Source organism: Melanostigma gelatinosum (assembly GCF_949748355.1).
Source record: "Melanostigma gelatinosum genome assembly, chromosome: 14".
In the NCBI taxonomy this organism is placed as follows: Eukaryota; Metazoa; Chordata; class Actinopteri; order Perciformes; family Zoarcidae; genus Melanostigma; species Melanostigma gelatinosum.
In genome coordinates this window covers 24,595,130-24,615,941 of record NC_136647.1, presented here as the reverse complement: position 1 = coordinate 24,615,941, position 20,812 = coordinate 24,595,130, and the positions used below count along the sequence as shown (strand labels likewise).

Here is a 20,812-nt window from a genome sequence, read left to right as displayed (position 1 = left end):
GAAAATGCACATTCAGTAGGTGGCGGTATGCACCGATGCAAGTTGGTTGCCATCCGCCAATGGAATTTAAAGAAGAAGAAGCCGCTACATGTACAGCTTCTCATCACCGTCTATGTACATTTATAACAAATACCACACACATTACGGTAATCAGTGTTGCATATGTGTCTGACCTAAATACCTTTTGTTGTTCAGTCTGTGTTCATCCTGCATCGCTCTGTTCTGTTCTTCAATGCAACGTTACTGCCGCGACAGAGCCTCTCACAGCTGTTAGCAAGCAAGCTTTACCCAGCATGCAGTTCGGCGGAGAAATTTTATAAATGTACAATTATTAGTGCTACAAATTGTTTATCTGTCACAAACTGTTGAGTCGTGGTGTTTTGCCCTGTTAAAGAGGGTTAGTTGTGGGTTGTTAATTGTTGCTATAAAGTTATAAAGTAAACCATGACTAGGGTTCCCTCTCAATACATATAAGACAACTAGCTCCGGCCGTAGCACTCCTAGCGGCGAACAATATATTTTGCTGCCTGTTGAAGAGCAACAGAAGTTGTTTCGGCTGTGCACCGGTATGACGGTATATGAAAAATTCATATCATACAGGAAATTGAAACCGGTATACCGCCCAGCCCTAAGGTTTACTCATCTTAATAACAATAGCAGTGTTGCTACGAAGCTCTGGAGAGTGTGGGACTGAATCAGCACGGGGCTAGAGGAGGGCACTGCTATACAAACTGCGCCTGTAAAGGGGGAAGGTAAAGCCATGAGGGCTTTTTAAGGAGGTGTATGGCATTGTTTGCAAAACTTAGCATGCATATGTGCGTGAGAAAAACAGAGCAGGCAGGAATGCACTAAACAGAGGCCCTCTGTTTCAAGGCATGCTGGTGGTGGCAGGTAGTAATTTAAACTCTGCCAGAGGAATCCACTGGGACTCACCAGGGCTGCTCTGACCTCCACACCACAAGCCACTGGCCTTGTCCTTCGTCTTCAGATCCAGCTGCAACAGGAAGCCATGCTGACTGTTTAGTTTTTTTCTTCATGTCATAAAACCTGAACTGTCTTACCTAAAGGAACCCGATGGATTTCTCTGTAGTGGCAGCGCTGGGGAAGATTAGAATAATGCAAAGGGAAAGACTGTCTGTGCTCCCTTTTGTGCAGCTGCTTAGCGTAGACTAGGCTTTATTATACGGAATATTCCCCTGTCAACACCATGCAAATAGAGATCAATTACATTTTTCATTTAACATGTGATGGTGTTTAAAATCTTCGGCTGTCAGGTTCAGGTGAGACGTGCCTAAACCAGCAAGCAGCTCCCATGTTGAAAGCCTGTGCTGGAATGCAGCAAACTGTGTGTGTGGAATAGAGAATGTTTTGTAAGACGTGTAAGGGCAGATGGAAGAGTAGGGGGATGCTTGGCCTCTGAACAAACCAAATTGAGACTAACCCTGCAGGCAGCTACTAGAATCAGCCTCTGCCACATCCTGCTGGTCCTATTTGTGTATGTGTGTGTGTGTGTGTGTGTTTGTCCCACCTCCAGTGTTGTAGTTCTATTATTCCACGGGAAGCGACACAGAGATGTGCTAATACCATGTGGGACCTTGTCTTCACGCTTAATGAATCTCTGCAAAATGAAAAAACATAGCAACAAATATAACTCTGATTCCAGGACTTGTGCTTCTTAACAGGAAAACAGTCAACTTCCACTTCCACATCTTCTGCTGTAGAGGATTTCATGCTTTTTGTAGCAGTCAGAGACATCAGAGACTCACTCATATGTGTTCAAACCTCCTGTTCGCATTTTTGTTCTGTAACAAAAGCTGTGATTAGCCTGACTGGGTTTTGAAGCTCTGTGTGGTTACTGGGACAGGTTCCAAGACACTGGACTCACAGCTTCCGCTCGGAAAGGTCTCAAAGGAAAAGTCCACCAAAACATTTTCATAAACATAACTTCTTCTTTCAAACCACAAATGGGTGACGGTGACAGCATGGGCTTAAAGTAGATGATGTTCCCTTGACTATGAACTGAAAATGTATTTCTGTGTTTATGAGAGAATCCGAATGAGCACAAACTAATGGTAGTAATAATCAAGTGTGCAATATTTAACATTATATCACATTGTGGGTACCATTTGTGCCTGCAGATTGTATTATTGATTGTAAAACACATGTTCATAACACTTACTGGAGCTGTACCACATCACAGGAAATGAAAAGCAGCTCGCTGATTGCTGAGTAGACTCGTGGGCTGCACTTTATTGGGCCCATCTGTGTTACTGTTACTGTAAATGATACTGTCTTAGTGCTGGATATTGTAGAGGTGAAGATATGGAACGTTTACGTGACCTTCACATAATCACTCTCTACGATCACACGATCAGTGCACCTGCCAGTCACACTCACCTCATCAGCTCATTACGCTCACCTGCTCACTCTGCCTCCTTCACTATTTAAACCCCTGCCTCACACCCACCCACTGCCAGATCATTGTTTGTTTCCTACCTACCCGCCCGGTTTGCTCGTCCTGTTCCCAGTCTGCCTGTTCTGCTTTGTCCTGCCGGATTTCCCCCCTCGTCTCTTGTCTTGTCCTTGGATTCATGCTTGTTTTTTGGTTTTTCATTAAACCCTTTTTTCACTTCACCTGACCGTCTGCACTTGAGTCCTCATTATGTCCCGTGACACTCATGGCCCACAAAAGGTTAACTATATTGGGAATTACAAACTCAGTGAGACAAACCTTTAGAGAAAAAATGTCTGTCTCCCAGCCAATCGAAATGGACCTTTCGATATATCAAATGATGGTTGGTAATGTGAGAGTACACATTGGCACTTAAATCCAAACTAAAAACTTGAGTATCTCCCCTTCAGCTTCATCTCGGCCTGATACAGATGGTGCTGCTAGTAGATATTGACATAAGCATTGATGTACATATGGCCTCTTGATGCCATTTATGCTGGCGACAAATTATCTGTTAAGTGCCAGCAACTCGATCCATTAACTGACGTTGACCCTAACAGCTTGGCTGCAGGCCTCCAGAGGTGTACTTTTACATGGGGCTGAGGAACCCTGCAGATGGTGCAGGACTGTCCTCTTTAAGTGCTGACATTGAATCCATCATTTACCTCTGAGAGCCATCCCAAATCCCTCAGGTTGTAACCCAGCGTCCCTCGGAGGGAAACCTGCAAGCATCCTGAGGGAAAACAAAGGCAATCAAGAATGAAAACTAGGATCTCAGGTTTGTATTAAAGATTAGCTTCTTCATCGCGGTTAAATTCAGATTTATTTCACAGTCATCATGGCAGCAAAGATGGAAGATGTTTTCATTCCAAACGCCAAAAGTAGTTCAAAGTAGAATGCTAAAAAGAGGAGAGGAAAACAGTCTCCATTCAGAGTTCGCTGTACATTTGCCAGAAAAGCTCAGATTAAAATGTAAACTGCGGGATCAAACAGCTGACACAGCATTAATGTTCAGGGGACTGGCCTTAATCTGATCCATGAATCATGCTGGAGATAATTACCATCTGCTCACTTACACTTCCTGGCCCCGGAACACTGTCTTGTTTTCAATTGCATCCCCCAAAATAAGATAATTTTAGATTTTTTGGAGGAGGGGCTGCATGGCTGCATCTTATCCAGGTGATGACCAGTATGTGTGACTGCAGGAAGGGCAAGCAGTTTATTTCTTTCCCTCTGTGTTGATGGTGGGGTCAAGGGCTCAGAGCAGTGAAGCTGAAATGTTCTTATTTATGCTGTGCACTGCAATCCTAATGTCCTAGATTAGATTAAGACTGTTTGCCTCCTTCCTTGAATGAATGAATGAAATTTATTTATATAGTGCTTTTCAAAGACATAACATCACAAAGTGCTTAACAGAGCAGAAATTTAAAAGCATAAAAAACACAATGTGACCCTAGGGTCAATAAATAACATACACAGAGAAAAAAAAAAAAAAAAAATGTAAAACATATTTTAAGAGCAGGTCTAGGACATGGGTTTTTACTCAAACGCCAGCCTAAACAGGTGGGTTTTGAGCTGTTTTTTAAAAGTATTCACAGTATCTGCGAGGCGTAGAATTGCAGGCAGAGCATTCCAGAGCCTCGGGGCCATTGCCTCAAATCCTTGAAGCTCCTGCTCTACTTCACTTAAATAGTCCAAGAAGTCTTTCAAGAAGTCTTTTATTTCTTACATTTCAAGGCAGAATACAACTGCAGATGAGCCGTGATCATCTAGGGCAGCGGTTCCCAAACTTTTTAGGCCACGCACCCCCTTCTACATCCCGACCGGGTTCACGCACCCCCAACCCCCCCCCCCCCCCCACACACACACACACCTTAAAAAAAAAAAAGCAACAGAGCCGCATAAACAGTTTGCTCGCGCGTGGCGTTTGTTTACAAGATAAAAAACACAAAAACTCTTCCTGCACCGTGCCTTCGAAAAGGTAACGGACGTAACGTTACGAAGGTAACGGACGATTGGCCAGATTGGCCACATCTGTAGGCTCGTCTACTTGCGGAGAGTAAAACTCACTCTTCTTCACGCGACCGACCAATGTAGCCAGGATGTCTTCGGACAAAGCATCGATGCGCGCGACAGTGTTGTTGGACACCGGGATCACGTCCAACTTTTTCGCTTCTCTCTCTCCAATCATACATTCCACCATCTCTTTAACATTGTTCCCTCTCCACCACCGCCTCTCCTCCCTATTACGCGGTCAGAATACGACCACAACACGCCGCCTGTCTCCGGCAGAAATGCGCTCATCCACGCACGGGAACAACACCGAGTTGTAATATATACCTCCATAACACCCCGCCACTCTCGGCTCATACCTCCCCAGCAACGAGGCACATCACCCGGTCACAATACCTCCAGAATGTCCCCCGGGTGAAATCCAGGACTTGGTTTTATGGTTCCGAGTGGCGGGCGCTCACTCGTTGGCGCCGGGACGCGAGGTCTCCAGCCGCCCCCGCCGTGAGGCGCCCGATCGTCAGGTCTTCAGCCCTCGGAACAGGCCGCGGGTCAATAACTTGTGGGTGGCGGGGTAGAGGCGAGGCAGATCACAGAAAAATAATAAAGACTAGAGTACAGCAAAGATATGTTGATGAGAAACGTATTTGTACGTCAAACACAAACGTAATCAGGGAGAAAATACGTTCATGGTAAAACGTAATTGAGAATGCATTTTAGTTTTGGGGGAACGTAATTTTTAGAAGACAGGACTGCACCGCCATTACACTTTTCCTCTCGCGCACCCCCTAGAGGCAGCTCACTTTGGGAATCCCTGATCTAGGGAATGCTTTGATCCAAAATGCCCCATAGTACCATACATGCACAGAGTACATTCTTTCAGCAGGTACCTAGTGGCCAGTAGAGATACTCTTTATGCCATCCACCTGTTCACAACGTATCATACAGTACAAGCAAACTTCATATTTAATACCAGTGACTGAATAAGCAACAATAGAATTTTGACCAAAAAAAACACCCTTTGGTATTATTTATGTAGAGCTCGGCAACATAAGCAAACCCCACAACTGTGATCACATTCCATTCAAATGCAGTTGATTGGTGGAGGGAAATACTGTGGAAAAATAATATTAAAACTAGTGCTGGGCAACGATTAAAATATTTAATCGCGATTGATCTCATGGATTTTTTGCGATTAATCGCATTGTTATGGCAAAGTTCAATAATTAATTCAAAAGTAGTGTAGAAGCCATGACTCTGATTTGTGTTTTGCCTATAGATTCTATCCTTGTTAGTAAATTATAATCATGCTACCGCTTGTACATCAAACCATGCTAATTATGATTTACTGTTGAACCTGTTAAGATGTTACTGCCGAAATGATTATGACGCAATGATGACGTCAGGGGGCGTTAACTCTTTATGTAGATCTCACCTGAGGACGTGCAGGTGTGTTTTTTCGACTAGAGAGCGTAAGGGCTAACTATTTTTCAACCGCTTTACGCATTACGCCTTACGAAATCGCATTAGAAGACCGCATTATGAGACAAAGCGGGTTTTTCTGTTTAAGATGACTTCCATGTATGCTTTTGATGCTGTTCTGGAATAAAAGAAAGTTTTGAAGTGACACTACGAGAGACTGCGCGTTAATCGACCGACCGCTCCTACAAATAGTGTATTGCGCACTTTTATTTTAAAAGTACTGGTATATGAACAAAAGGGCAATAACATTTGGTTCACGAGATGCAGGTAGCATGTTTTATACTTAATGTGAATATAATTCATACTTTGTTGGTATCTTATTCTGAAAACCGGATGTTCGTCTGAAGAAACCGGATGTTGTCTCACGTTAATGTTTCCGTTAACTTTCAAAGTCCTTCGCTCGCTCCCGATCTGTGCCGTTTAAATGCGTTTACGGTGAATGTCAGCATATAGGTACACTAACATGTGTGTGTCTGCTGAGATGACCACGGAGATCTGAGTGTCTGCTGACTTTACCGCAGCTGACTATAGGATGTTTGCTGGCTTTTATCCCATTGTTCTTGTCATCCTCTTGTTGTTATGTATATGTATTGTCTCTTGTCTTTCAATTAAAAAGAAAAAAATATATATATTATAATAAATTTAAAAAATGCGTTAACGTGCGATAAAATAATTGTCGGCGTTAATTAATGAATGCGTTAACTTGCCCAGCACTAATTAAAACAGAAAACTGTGTGTTCATGTTGGACCCTATTATAAGACTGGAATCGTGTGATGATCAGATATGACCACTAGCCGGTGCTGTTTACGGGGCTTGATGTGACGGGGATGGAGTGACGGGAGAAGAAGAGTAGCGGAAGAGTGTGATTTGATTTTGTCCGGTTCAGTGAAGTCTTGACTAAAGTTATGAGGAAAACCCAGAATGTGTTGCACTGATCCATTCCATATCTTACACTATCACTCACAGTACGGTGAGGAACTGACTGTTCAGGACGTTTTCAAGTGAAAATGTAAGTACTGTAGATCCAGTTTGTACACAGAAATCATTAAAAAGCAAATCTCTCAGTCGTGTCCCAACTTAATGAATCCCTGGAGGGCCCCTTTGAAGATGCTTTGTGCGACCAGGTATTGTACTGTATGTGTGCTCTATACAACAGCAGTGTCATTATTCAGGACACACGTTAACACGAGGTAGGGAGGAGGAAGTCTGTGTTTCATATCTGGCGACAGATATGTGGGGGAAGTCTAAACATCTCCTACCTTTGTATGCTGACGACACAGAGTCAACAGACAGCAGGATCATTGCTTTCCCCCCCATCAAGCTTCCATTTGTAGCCAGCCTACAGTCTGACTTCCAGTCTTCCTTTGATCACTGCTATGCAGAAACCCTTGGGATGACTCATGCAGATAGGCATCCATACACAGGCTAAAATAATGTCTCATTCACTTCATGCATAGTGTATGAATCGATATACTGTATAGATTCATGCACTCTGCATGAACTAAACTAACCATTTACCTCTACTTCCCTCTACTGTGAGATTCAGTTTATTCTTTGGACTTTCTGTTGATAAAGGTTGAGCTTCTGGAGGTGCTGGTCTTTGTCTGCCATGGTGGCATTACTGCCCATGCTAATACTTTATTCTTTATTCCATATATTAAACATTTACTTGCTGTTGACATTTTCAAGGAAAGGCGTAAAGTATCGGCATCTCTCAATCCTGCAAAAACAGATTTGTTGGGCCAGCAGCAGAGGTGCCAAAATGACTCCTCCCAAGGCGGCGATGATTAAACAGTTAGAAAATCAATTATAAATGATTACTACTAACAGAAACAAGTTCTGTGGTGATAATCCTGAAATATGATGTTTTTGTTGTGACAAAAAGTAAACAGGACACGGTGCTGTCTTGCTGCCGCTGCCTTCTTGACAAATCATTCCGGGATGCTTTAGCTTCAAGAGTTCGTACACAGCAGTCCAATGTCCGGAGTTTACGGAGCACCGCATTGTTGGATCTCTGTCTAAAATACTTTGCAGGATCATGGCCGATGTTTTTTAGCTGGTGCTTGTTCTCCGGGGGAATCCATGCTTTTACTGGGCGCCGCCCAACTTCTTTGGACACGTCGACACCCGATATTCCCCCTCTTGTAGCTCTGCTTTTGGTCTCTACCTACTCCTGAGAGAAACATGTCTCTTGAGCTGCTAAATGCTCCTTTATGTTCACCAACTGGCGCAGGCTGTTCTCTTACAGAATTCGTAGCTATACCTACGAAAAACAATGTGCCGTAGTTCATCGATTATTTTGGATGTTATTCACGTAATCAAGAACCAGGAAGTATAAAGACTGCAAAAGCACACACAGGCCGGAGACACACTCGGTGTACGAGTCCAACAACCAGCCAGGAGACCGCTGGTTGTTCCCCACATCAAACGAGAAGTCAACGTTGATGTATTTTTCACATAACTTGTGTTACATAGTAATGGCACTTCTGTGGTTATTTTAACCCAAACAATGATCTATTCCCAAACCTACTAAGCAGTTTTGTTGCCGAAATCTAACGGAAGTTGATTTTGAAAAGAATGTAATCATGAAACGAGCAAAAATTGACGTGTTGCTGGACTTTCATAGGAAAACACAAGAAAAATGAGAAGTATCTTTTTGTAAGATATCATACGTTGTATGAGGATACGTTTGTGTCTGAGCATTTAGAGCGACTTCTCTGAAAACAGCTGATAAGTGAACCAAAAGAGTAAAGTTGTACCTGGACAGTTAAACAATGAAGTGGAGCTGCAAATTCAGCTGATAATTGTCTGAAGGTTCAGCGCTACCAGAGACACCTTTCACATTGTCATTTGATACATATATTGATTATAGCTCTGTAGCACGTTCTCTGCTACCCGGTGGGTCGGGGGAGCACAATGACGCCAGCACACGGTGGAATGACGGTTTCAATGTTTCTTTTATTGTTTTAAACCCTAACGGGCCTGGCCGGGTGCTCTCCTGCCTCGCCTCCGAGCACACGCCGCAGGAGCTTTCCGTCCTGTCCGTCTCTCGCCTCCGTCTCTACTGTGGGATTAAATACAGTCGTGAGTGAGACAATCAGGATCCGTTCCAGCTGCGCCTAATTAAGTCCCTTACCGGCACCGTTCCCCGAACCACTCCCACACTCCGCCCCCTCCACAGCTGAGCCACCCACGCCCACCACCACAAGCTCCTTTAAAGCTTTGTGAACTGAATAAACATGAATATACATTTACATGTTCCGTCAGAGTGTCACAGGTCATAACTGCTTTGGACCATGTAAAGCTTTAGGTCATTGTGCTTCATACCTCTTACAGTTCATATTACACTGAAAGAAACGTTCATTCTCTCCTGAAGCTGCTGTATAGCAGACTAAACCGCTGATAGTGTATGCTCAACTGAAATCTACAGCCATGCTCTGCCTGTGGATGCTGGTCTCAATCATCTCTGGCAGAGAAGATCTAACTACATATATTCCTCACACGTCTTCCTTTGGGCGTATGTCATTTCACAGCATCATTCATATAAATTGCACCTCTCTGTGAGAAGGGAACGGTCCAGCCAACACTCTATGCTCCAGAGAAGAGACGGGTGCATGTGTAGTCATGCTAATGCTTGGTAATCAACTTCTCGCCTGAACAAGGGCTTAACCTCTGACATTTCAGATATCAGCACAGCAGCAGACATGCAAATGTTTCCTCTGCTGTTCTCTGTTTCATACCTGACACAGCATTCAGACGGGTGATGAATGAGATACGCTGCTGTTCTATTGGCCAGGATCATGATGAATTCTAAAAGATAGTTTTGATCTCAGTAAGGCATTTTTCTGGTTAATATAAGATTATTATTATTATTATTGTTATTTGATATGGTCATGGGTCTTCTAGCTCCTTGTGGTCAAGTCACTTTAACATCTTTTTGCATCTTGCATCAACATTAACAGCAGTTGTGTTCAGTGTAAGCAAGATTTAGAAGTGGTTTGTTTCTTCACTTATGGCATAAGCTGTTGACTGAGCTGCACCACACTGATACACACACACACAAATATTGACAAAGGGCCATGACACATGGGTTTGTCGCAAATAGGGTTGCACGGTGTATCGATACTAAAAAGGTACCGCGGTACCTGTACGTTAGAAAAAATACGATTTTGCATATTTTTAGTAGAGATACTTCATTAAAATAGCGCACGATCAGAGCGCACTCGCTGCTCCGCTCCATGTCATGCTGCCCGCACGCATTGACTGCAAGGGGGCGGGGCTGCCCAGCGCTCACAGAGAGTGATCACAGGGGAGACATGCAGGAGCTTTTCCCGACTGTCCTCGGCGTGTTGAAAAACAAGATGCCAGAAGTATCATCTGGAAGTACTTTGGCTATATTGCAAACAGTGAAGAAAAGCCCACTGACCTACAGAGACCCGTCTGCAAAACGTGTTTTAAAGTCACACAGACCAAGGGAGGCAACACGTCTAACATGGCAAAGCACCTTTCAGACAGACACCCCAAACTTTTCAAAGAGTTCAAAGAACGAGAGGTAAGCGAATGTAATTATAAACATGAACACCCCCAAGCTCACCCATAGACAGCTAACACGAGTAGCCTTAGCCTAGTTTGACGACAAGCCTATATGATCTTGATGCACAATGGCTACATGCTGGTGGAGCCTGAGGGTGGATCTTGAGCGAGTTCTTTTTAGTAAAGGAAAAATAATTATTCCATGAATTAAGATAAAATATCAAGTGAAAATATCAAACTCACTATGCAAGTAAATGAAGCATTGTTTATCCACCCACTCCCACAGACAGTCAGACAGATGCCAGCAGAGTCAGCAGCAATCATGGCACCATGTAGTTTTCATTAATATCTTGCTGTAGGCTAACACTAATATTAATGCCATTTGTTAAGTGTTCAAAAAGCTGGGCAGGAACAAGCTGGTAAAAAAGTTATGTTTGCTAGCGGTGTTGAAGGTGATGAGGGATGCATCCGGCAGTTTATTGTTGCTTTGTGTTGTCACTCAGCGTTAAGTCCACCATACTCCCTGAGCTGAAGTGTTTTTATTTATCTCAGTTCTTTTACAGGTGGGAGGTGTGATCGCAGTTCGTTTGATTTGGAGGAATCCCATTTCACTGTGACAGCTGCACGCAGGCATGGTTTGTGGCTGTATGCCGGTTCACGCGCACCCATCCTCTGGACAACAGTTTGACTTGCTGACTGGGATGAGGTGTTGCATGAGGAAGTCTTGATGCTCTTGTTAGAATGCATATATTGTCTCCCCCTGTATGACTTGTTCAGTCGATGCGTTTTTGTGTCACTGCGCTCAGTAATCACTTTTATTGCACTCTAGACAGTGTGAGAAATAGTAATTACTGGTTAAATCCAACCAAAACTAAGACTGTGTTCTGGCCAAATGATCCAGCTGCTGGTGCTGGAGGTTCAGTTCATATCACATGAACATGTGTATATCTGTCTGAGTGGTTCGTTCATTTGTGTCGTGACATGGCCAAAATCAAACTGAATTCAAACAACTCACAATGAGAGCTGTTCTTTAGTTCTGAACATAATAAGTATGCATACACACGCACTTACTGTAAGCTCAAAAACATGAAATCAGTCAAAATACTGGAGGGCAAAGACATCTTTGCTTTTCATTTTGGAATACTAACAAACTTTTTTACTGTCATTTCAAATCTACAGTTCCTTTGCCTTTCCTGTCTACTTCTCCTTCACAGTTTGATAACACAGAGTGCTCAGAGGACATGTGAGAGGACACAGAGCGCTCAGAGGACATGTGAGAGGACACAGAGCGCTCAGAGGACATGTGAGAGGAGAAGAAACCCATTTCAACTCGAAAAGTGCAAAAAGTTGATGAAAACATCAAAAGTAGTAACTTTGCAGAGTCAACTAAGGTGCTTTTATGGTGATGGGGATATCCTTTTTTCACCCCCCTTATTGTTCAGCTGGTGGATCATCGCAAGATAACAACTGTTATCGGAGCAAACACAACCAGGCCTTCAGGACAGAAACAGTTGCAGGTTTTTGTTGATGAAAGGCAGTTATAACCACAGAAAACCTGCAGCATTGTACTGTGCTGCACAGTCCTGGTTCTGAAGCAGCCAGGCTGAGCTGGATCTGGGGGAGTAGGTACTGCTGGAGGATTAGCTGAGCGGAGTTTCTGGAGAACCTGCAAGATTAGTTGTGATTTCAGTGGAATCCGACCCGGTAGCACAGATGACAAGCAGTAACAATTACCACACACAAATAAAGGATCTTCTCTCTGATGTCTCCTTTACTTGTGTAGGTCATATAGAGTCATCAGTGCTAAACTGAGACTTTAACTGAGTTTAAAGAACCAGTTTTCTCATAATAACTCTATAGTATCTCCAAAGTTACACCTTAAAGTCTTTTGCTCTTGAAGATGTATTTTCTATTCAGTTTGGCTCTTGTCCCGTGCAGAATCCTGGCAGGTTAGACACACGGCACCCTCTTACCTTAGAGGGGCTGCAAGCTGCTCTTTTCTCCGTTTGGCTAATTTGACTCACGAGCAATATTTACTAGTTCTACTATTTGTTGATAAAAATGCACGCTTTGCTGCCATTAAGACTTTGACGATTTTAACATCGCTTCTCCTTTTTTCTGTAAGTCACGGGTTAGGGTTAGGCTAACCCTAACCCTTTGTATAAATGTGAAATCCAGTGACAGGAAGTTGTGCCGGGGAACAAACCAAGTTCTTTTTTTTGTACCGCTTTAGTTCTTTGCACTGTGAATACATAACTGGCCATCCAGCTGGAGTACACAGAGGCAGTTTGTTTACTTCTCCATAACTCTTGTTGTGTGTTCAAAGTTAATGTATTTAGCTGACTCCTCTGAATTCCCATGTGACCTGTGCCTTGCATTACCAGAGAAAACATGCAGCTTTTTCACAGTCCCATTCATTAAACCCTAACTAGTGTTGCACATTGTGTACGTGGTTGCTTTCAGTTAAATGCAGCTTTCTGCATGATCTCCTTGAAGACTGACTCGTTGTGTTGTTGGAAGTTCTCACAGCTGATGTATTTCTTTGAATAAACAGAACCAATCAAAACTGACGTTACTCATTGTATCATATGGAAGGAAAGAATATGGTACAATCTGACAAATCTTGGATAAGGAATAAGGCATGCTTACTTCCTCACAAAGGCTGGCTGGAGGAGTAGCATGATGGATGTATTCACCGATCACTGGAGTAATCGATTGAGTTCTAATGACAGAGAAAAAAGGGCTTCTTGTTTTGTTATTTGTAGTGTATTTGAATCATTGTCTTACTGTCGACAGGATCAAGTTTGAATAGAAACCGATACTTGGTTGTGTTGCGTTCTAGCTGTAGTTAAAGATCAGTAGAAGTCAGAAAAGATGAGCAACAGGCATACCCTGGCCAAAACCACTTGCGTTAGCAGCTGCACTTTCACTCTGGAATGAGCAGAATCTGAGGCGCTTCAAAGAGTTGGAGCGTGTACCACACGTGGAGGAAACCATATCCTCGCGTTGCACACGGAGCACTGAGCTTGACCCGCTGAGCTCGACCTCATCAAACTTAGAGGCGTGCTTGAAATTGTGGTGTCGTGACAACATAGTGTGGTGTAGCTTTATTCACTTTGTTCACACCCCCCCATTTCTAGATATTTCTACTTGGAAGGAGGTGCCCAGTCCACCCTCACAGGAATATGGGCTCTTCCGGTCCGGTCAGGTCTGGCTGGTTGGTCGCCACATTTCCTTTTCAGATGTTGATGAATGTAGTCTGTCATATGCCATTAGTGATAAACACTTCATGGGCGCTACAGGCTGCAGAATGCACATGCGCCGCCATTGCCGTAGCAAAGGTGCAGAATGTGTTTGATGATAGTAACAGCGTGTCACCTTTTTGTTGCAGGGTGGGCTGCAGAAGGTGTGACTGCCTTGTATGGAGAGATCATTGTTTTACCATGCAACAAAGGAGCTCCGGCGCCAGAGGATCTGATGTTCGTCAAGTGGAAATACGTAAGTAGATACTGACTCTCAATACGGTCTGTACCAACGTTCTTTGTCTAAACAGTGCCACAGCGCTTTATCTTCTTAACTTCGTGTGACACGCACACTCAAAAGACCTTCAGTGACATGGAAGAAGAGGAAAAGGAGGACCATATGATACATTTGGCTTTTCTTTAGGACGTGACCACACATTGTCACATCAATTTCATCACAACTGAGTGACAAAATCAGTGTCTTTTCCTGGAAGAACTAAAAGAAGACTTCTCTACACATTCTCTAATTAATTACACATAAAGAATCTTTAAGTGTATGGTTTTCTCATATGATAAATACTCAAACTCACGAACATATAACCAACCAATTGACTGGGAAGAACCAAACATGTACGCTAATACACCCGTGCTAGACTAGGGTTTAAGTCACAATCATTGTAAATATCACAGAGACAAAGTAAATAAATAAATTAGTAAAGAGCAATTCAGAAAACAAAATATTTTGGGAACACATTCAGTGTGACAAACCAATGAATACATAGTGAGGGGATATAAACAGTGGTCATGAATTCCAAAGGGAAAAGAAAATCCTGTAGTAATGCCGGTTCTGTCGTTATTCTTTGATTCATGTTTTTTGTGCCAAAGGAGCTTTGTGAGGAGAACACATGACCAGAGTTTCACTATTACATGGTGTGTAGCCTAATGTAGACCTATTGTATGCCATGATTAGTAAGTGAAGTAAATAAGATTGATTGTCCCATCTTTACTGGAACCTTTGCTCTGACTGTAATCTGCGATCTGCTTCAATAAAATTGACTTTCAGCCAGTCCATACTTTAACGCCTCAGTGTGAGCGCTGCGAGACAGAATACGTGTGTGAGACTCTCGCTCTCACGCCCTCCATCTATTGGGTGGTGATGTGCGTCTATTCCTGCTGTTACAGTACCGGTACATGGAGCGGCCAAAAAGGACCAAAAAAGACTTGTATTGCAACAATAACTCAAGTCGGCATCTGACATCTTGTACTGCTACAATAACCAGCTGACTGTGTAAACATGACCTTACCGGATGAGGGAGAGCAGGTGGTGAGAAAAGCAAGAGATACTCATGTAACTTAAGGGAGAAACTACAAAGGATGACTTGAGCCAAGGTGTGGAAGGGGTTGACCGTGGCTCATTGGGTAGAGAGGGTCGTCCGGTAACAGCAAGGTCGGTGGTTCCATCCTTGGCTGCTACGTGTCCTGTGTCGAAGTGTCCCTGAATGTCACTGAACCCCTAACTGCTCCCCTGGCGCTTCTCAGGGCAGCCCACTGCTCCCTATATGCAGGGGCGCAACCCACATTCTGCTCATCCCACAAATACATGTTCCTTACAAATGTGCTTAATTTAAAAGGGAAATAAACAGGCTTTCCAACGGTATACCATTTATTGCCAAGAAGCATTGTAACAACAAAGAGATAACTGTTAATGTTTGTGATTAAACGGTAACAATGAGATCACTGGTGATCTGTCATGCTGAATCTGCTAATTATTGAAGAGACAATGTGACTTGGCAGTTTCCATGGTTACATCTTTTAATTAAATCACAGTTAGATTTTCTTTGGAGGTCTGCTGTTACATGTATGTACATCTCTGTTGGGTAATGTATCCTAAATTGTAATTGAGGAATGAGGAGCTGTGATGTTCAGATTTACAAAATCACAGAATGTGTCTGTCCTCTCTGTCTCTTCAGGAGAACAATGACGACACTGCGGGCGATCTGTTGATCAAACAGGCCCGCAACGACCAAGCCACGGTTCAGGCCACTGATGATTACGCCGAGAGGGTTAGCATCGATGACGAGTTCAGCCTGCTCATCACCAAGGCCTCGCTCAAAGACCAAAAGACCTTCACCTGCATGGTGGTGTCCGGCTCCAACCTCATGGAGTACCCGGTCTCTGTCGCCGTTTACAGTAAGCTCAATATTGACACGAAACACAAAACCAATGTCTATCCTCCAACTTCATTGATGATTTTATCTGAAGTTAGCTTTGAAGCATGTGTGTCTGCAGTGTTTCTGAAGCTCTTATTCTTATTGGAGCCGAATGTTTCTTTCCATTTTTCTCAACATTCACCTTGTTACATAAATTTGACACGTTGGTCCCATCTGAGGGTTCAATTACTTAACAATCACGATGGCAGTCTGATGAGGTCCAACCTGTGACATTCCTGTTACACTCCAACACTGCATGGATCTGAATGTGAAGACTGCAGCAGTATCACTTATTCATCATCTCCATGAGCTCAAAACTGAAACCCTGCCAATGAGCCAATTCTACGCTGTTAAGGAGATTTTTCTCATGAAAAATATATGAAAGACACAATATGATGAACAATATTCATCATAGAGACCTGCATATATATTACATTGACAGATCACATTTTGAAGCATTGTATTGCAGAAATGCATTTACACTTCTGAGTGCTAGAATGGTTATTCTGCAGTTATTCTGCAGAAGGATCTTGTGTACATATTACATATAGTATATGTGTACATATACTTTTTCAAATATATAGATTCATGCAGACTGATCTGGTTTTACATTTTGTGAATAATGTCATGTTACAAGTTATTTTGGTGTAATTACCAAGAAGTAACTGATGTAACCAGAAAGTCCACAGCACTGACTTATTAACCAAAAACAATTACATTTGTCAAGTGTATTCAAAGATGCATGGAGGGATATTGAGCCAGTTTAACAAGCAGCTTGGTTTTAATTGCATTAAAACTCAATGTTGTCCACTGTAGGTTTGTCACTTTGGTTCCTCCCTGTGCATTAGAAAATACAGTTTTGGAATTTCAAAGCCATGTATCACCTGCTAATGGGCTTTGCTAACCCAAGCGGGAAAGGCTCAATTGGCCTTAGAGAGAGGGTTAGGTGGGAGTTAACATAGGACAAGTTGAAATGATGTCCTACAGCTTGATTCATAACAATGCAATACATTTGCAGCCAGAGTATTTCGATGAACCAGGCGTTCTACTAGCCAGGTGCTGACTCACTGTTCCCCTCAGTACTCTAGATACATTTAGAAGTTATTGATAGTATGAAGGACATCCAAACAACGTTATAAAAAACCTCCCTGAGCCAATCTTTGTGATTCCCAAGCATGATTGTCTCCTTTTGTTTGCAGAGAAACCGTCTTCAGTTCAGATTATGGACAAGACTGAAGTACTGCAGAAGGACAAGGCAACAACGGTAAGATTCACTACAGCCTTTACATTTGAATGCTCTGTGCCGTGGAAGTGCGAAGCTGTCCTGAATTCAAGTGTGGAGGCCGTGGTATGTTTTCATCTGTAGTGTTATGGGCTGACTGTAAATATTGAGTGAACACCGCTCAGAATGTGACGTGAAGACCCGTTGAGAGTATTGAATGAGTTGCCATTGTGGTCTGCAGGGACACGCAGGAGTCTGACATGTTGGATAACATGCAGTCCAAGCAGCCTGAGGCCTTGGAGGAAGTCTGGAAAAGTAGTTGATGTGAGATGTATGATTCAGCTGCGGTCAGAGCAATGCTGTAGTATAAGATGACTGAACTGTAATTACCTCGAATACTTTTGTTGGACAACATTGACATGCACAACCGCTACACATTTCAGACGATGACAGCACGCACAGATGTGTGCTTTAAGAACAACACATGTGTTTCTAAATCTTACCTTCATTCATTGTTAAACACTTACTCTTGCAAGAATTACTCTTTTTTTTGCTGTTTATTTTCATTCCCTGAACACGCACACACACGCAAACATGCACACACACACACGCACACACACACACACACACACACTGATATAAGTATCTTTTTGAAAAGCAACACGTTTACAGTGGTCATCTGCCTCCTCTCTCTCTAGCAAGCAGTGCACGTTTATTCCACCACATATACACATTTATTATTATTAGATTCAAGATGGCGCCGCCAATGGCAGCCTCGGTACTGCGCTCTCTTGTACTTTTTCTGTTTTTGTTCGTTTGTCTTGTTTCCAGCTCTCCCTCTCTGATCACATTCAGTAGAGAGGAACTCTTAAACATCAGTCTATTCTCTGGCCAAACCTTTTCACCGCATTTCATAGAACCACAGAGTTTTTCAGAGATTTTAGTTGGGGGAGCAGCTGCCCTACTCTGAATCTACCGGAGACGCCGACGAGGGAAGCGAGCAGGAGTGCTCGTTAATCTGCGCCAACGGGGACTCAGAACTGTGCTCCCGTCAATTCACCTGGCGAATGTCCGCTCTCTGGCCAACAAGATGGATGAGCTGCTGCTCCTCAACAAAGCAAACACGGACTTTAGCAGTTCCGCCACCCTGTGTTTTACTGAAAGCTGGCTCGGTGAGCACATCCCAGACAGCGGACTTCATCTGCCGGGCTTCCAACTCCTCCGAGCGGACCGCGTAACGGCGCTGTCGGGGAAAACGAGGGGAGGCGGAATCTGCTTCTACATTAATGAAAGTTGGTGTACTGATGTCACAGTGTCAAAGGAATCATGCAGCCCTCACTTGAAAACACTTTTCATCGACTGCAAACCTTTTTATTCACCGCAGGAGTGTTCCTCATTCATCCTGGTCGGTGTTTACATCCCACCCCAGGCCTGTGAGTGAGGCTCTCCAACACCTGGCTGAGCAGATAAACAACACGGAGCATAAACACCCAGACTCCCTGCTCATTGTTCTTGGGGACTTCAACAGAGCAAACCTCAGCAAAGAACTGCCTAAATACAGACAGCATATTAACTGTAGCATCAGGGACAAGAACACACTGGACCACTGCTACACTGTCATAAAGGACGCATATCGCTCAGTACCCCGTGCAGCTTTGGGACTCTCTGTCACTGTCTGGTCCATCTTCTCCCGACCTACAGGCAGAAACTAAAATCTGCAAAGCCTGTGGTGAAGACTGTGAGGAGATGGACAAACGAGGCAAAGCTGGAGCTACAGTCCTGCTTTGCCTGCACTGATTGGAATGTTTTTGAGGCTGCTGCTACAGACCTGGATGGGCTCACTGACACTGTGACATCATACATCAGTTTTTGTGAGGACATGTGTGTGCCAACTAAAACCTTCTGCACATACAATAACAATAAACCTGGTGTACTGAACAACTCAGGCAGCTTCGTCGGGCCAAGGAGGAGGCCTACAGAAGTGGGGACAGGATCCTGTACAACCAGGCCAGAAACACATTGACGAGGGAGATCAGGGCAGCTAAGAGAAGCTACACTGAAAAGCTGAAGAACAAGTTTTCAGCCAACGACCCCTCGTCAGTTTGGAGAGGCCTGGAAGTCCTCACCAACTACAGGAGACCATCCCCCCCCCACTGAGGCCAATCACCAACTGGCTGACAACCTGAATGCCTTCTCCTGCAGGTTTGATAAGCCTACCCTCACACCCCCCACCTGCCCCATCAAACAACCATCTACACCCCCTGCCTCCTCATCTCTGCCAACCGACCCCCCACCGGCACTGAGGATCTGCGAAGAGGATGTGAGTCGGCTCTTTCACAGACAGAAGATCAGGAAGGCACCAGGCCCAGACGGTGTGTCACCCTGCCTGAAAGTCTGTGCTGACCAGCTGGCCCCCATCTTCACAAAGATCTTCAACCGATCACTGGAGTTGTGTGAAGTCCCCTCCTGCTTCAAACGCTCCACCATCATCCCGGTCCCCAAGAAACCCTCCATCACAGGATTAAATGACTACAGGCCCGTCGCCCTGACGTCTGTGGTGTTGACCCATCTGAAGAACATCACAGGACCCCTGCTGGATCCCCTGCAGTTTGCCTACCGTGCAAACAGGTCGGTGGATGATCCAGTCAACATGGGACTGCATTACATGCTGCAACACCTCGACTCCCCAGGGTCATATGCAAGGGTTCTGTTTGTGGACTTCAGCTCTGCGTTCAACACCATCATCCTGGAAATACTCAAACCCAAACTCTCCCAGCTCACTGTGCAGCCTCCACCTGTCAGTGGATCACTAACCTCCTGACTGACGACGCAGCAGGTGAGGCTGGGAAAAATCACATCCAGCACCCGGTCTATCAGCACTGGACCCCCCAGGGATGTGTGCTCTCCCCACTGCTCTTCTCCCACCAACGACTGCACCTCAGAGGACCCGTCTGTTAAACTCCTGAAGTTCGCAGACGACACAGCGGTCATCGGCCTCATCAGGGACGGTGATGAGTCTGCGTACAGGCGGGAGGTTGAACAGCGGGTCCTCTGGTGTGGTCAGAACAACCTGGAGCTGAACAGGCTCAAGACAGTGTGGAGATGACAGTGGACTTCAGGAGGAGCCCTCCAACACTGCCCCCCCCCCCCTCACCATACACAACAACACTGTATCTGCTGTGGAGACCTTCAGGTTTCTGGGATCCACAATCTCCCGGGACCTGAAGTGGGCTCCCAACATCAACACCATCAGGAAAAAGGCCCAGCAGAGGTTTTACTTCCTGCGCCAGCTCAGGAAGTACAACCTACCTCAGGAGCTGCTGATCCTGTTCTACTCAGCCATCATCCAGTCTGTTCTCTGTTCTTCCATCACTGTGTGGTTTGGATCGGCCACCAAACAGGACAGAAACAGACTACCACGGATTGTCAGGTCTGCAGAGAGGATCATTGGTTCCAGCCTGCCCTCCATCCTGGACTTGTACACCTCCAGAGTCAGGAAACGGGCTGGAAAGATCTCTGCAGACCCCTCACACCCTGGACACAAGCTGTTCCAAGTCCTCTCCTCTGGTAGACGCTACAGGGCTCTGTATGCCAAGACCACCAGACACAGGAACAGCTTCTTTCCACTGGCCGTCACTCTCATGAACAATAAATAGGTTA

At 44.4% G+C, this 20,812-nt stretch overlaps 1 protein-coding gene across 2 annotated transcripts in view; it reads left to right on the top strand.

The window, feature by feature from the left end:
* alcama (activated leukocyte cell adhesion molecule a) overlaps positions 1 to 20,812 on the top strand; it is a 136,460-nt gene that overhangs the window by 60,108 nt on the left and 55,540 nt on the right. For both annotated transcript variants that reach the window (XM_079283404.1, XM_079283403.1), the window contains exons 2-4: positions 13,870 to 13,976; positions 15,691 to 15,910; positions 17,130 to 17,194. In XM_079283404.1, coding sequence (XP_079139530.1) covers positions 13,870 to 13,976; positions 15,691 to 15,910; positions 17,130 to 17,194 — 392 coding nt within the window. The remainder of the gene's footprint in view (positions 1 to 13,869; positions 13,977 to 15,690; positions 15,911 to 17,129; positions 17,195 to 20,812) is intronic.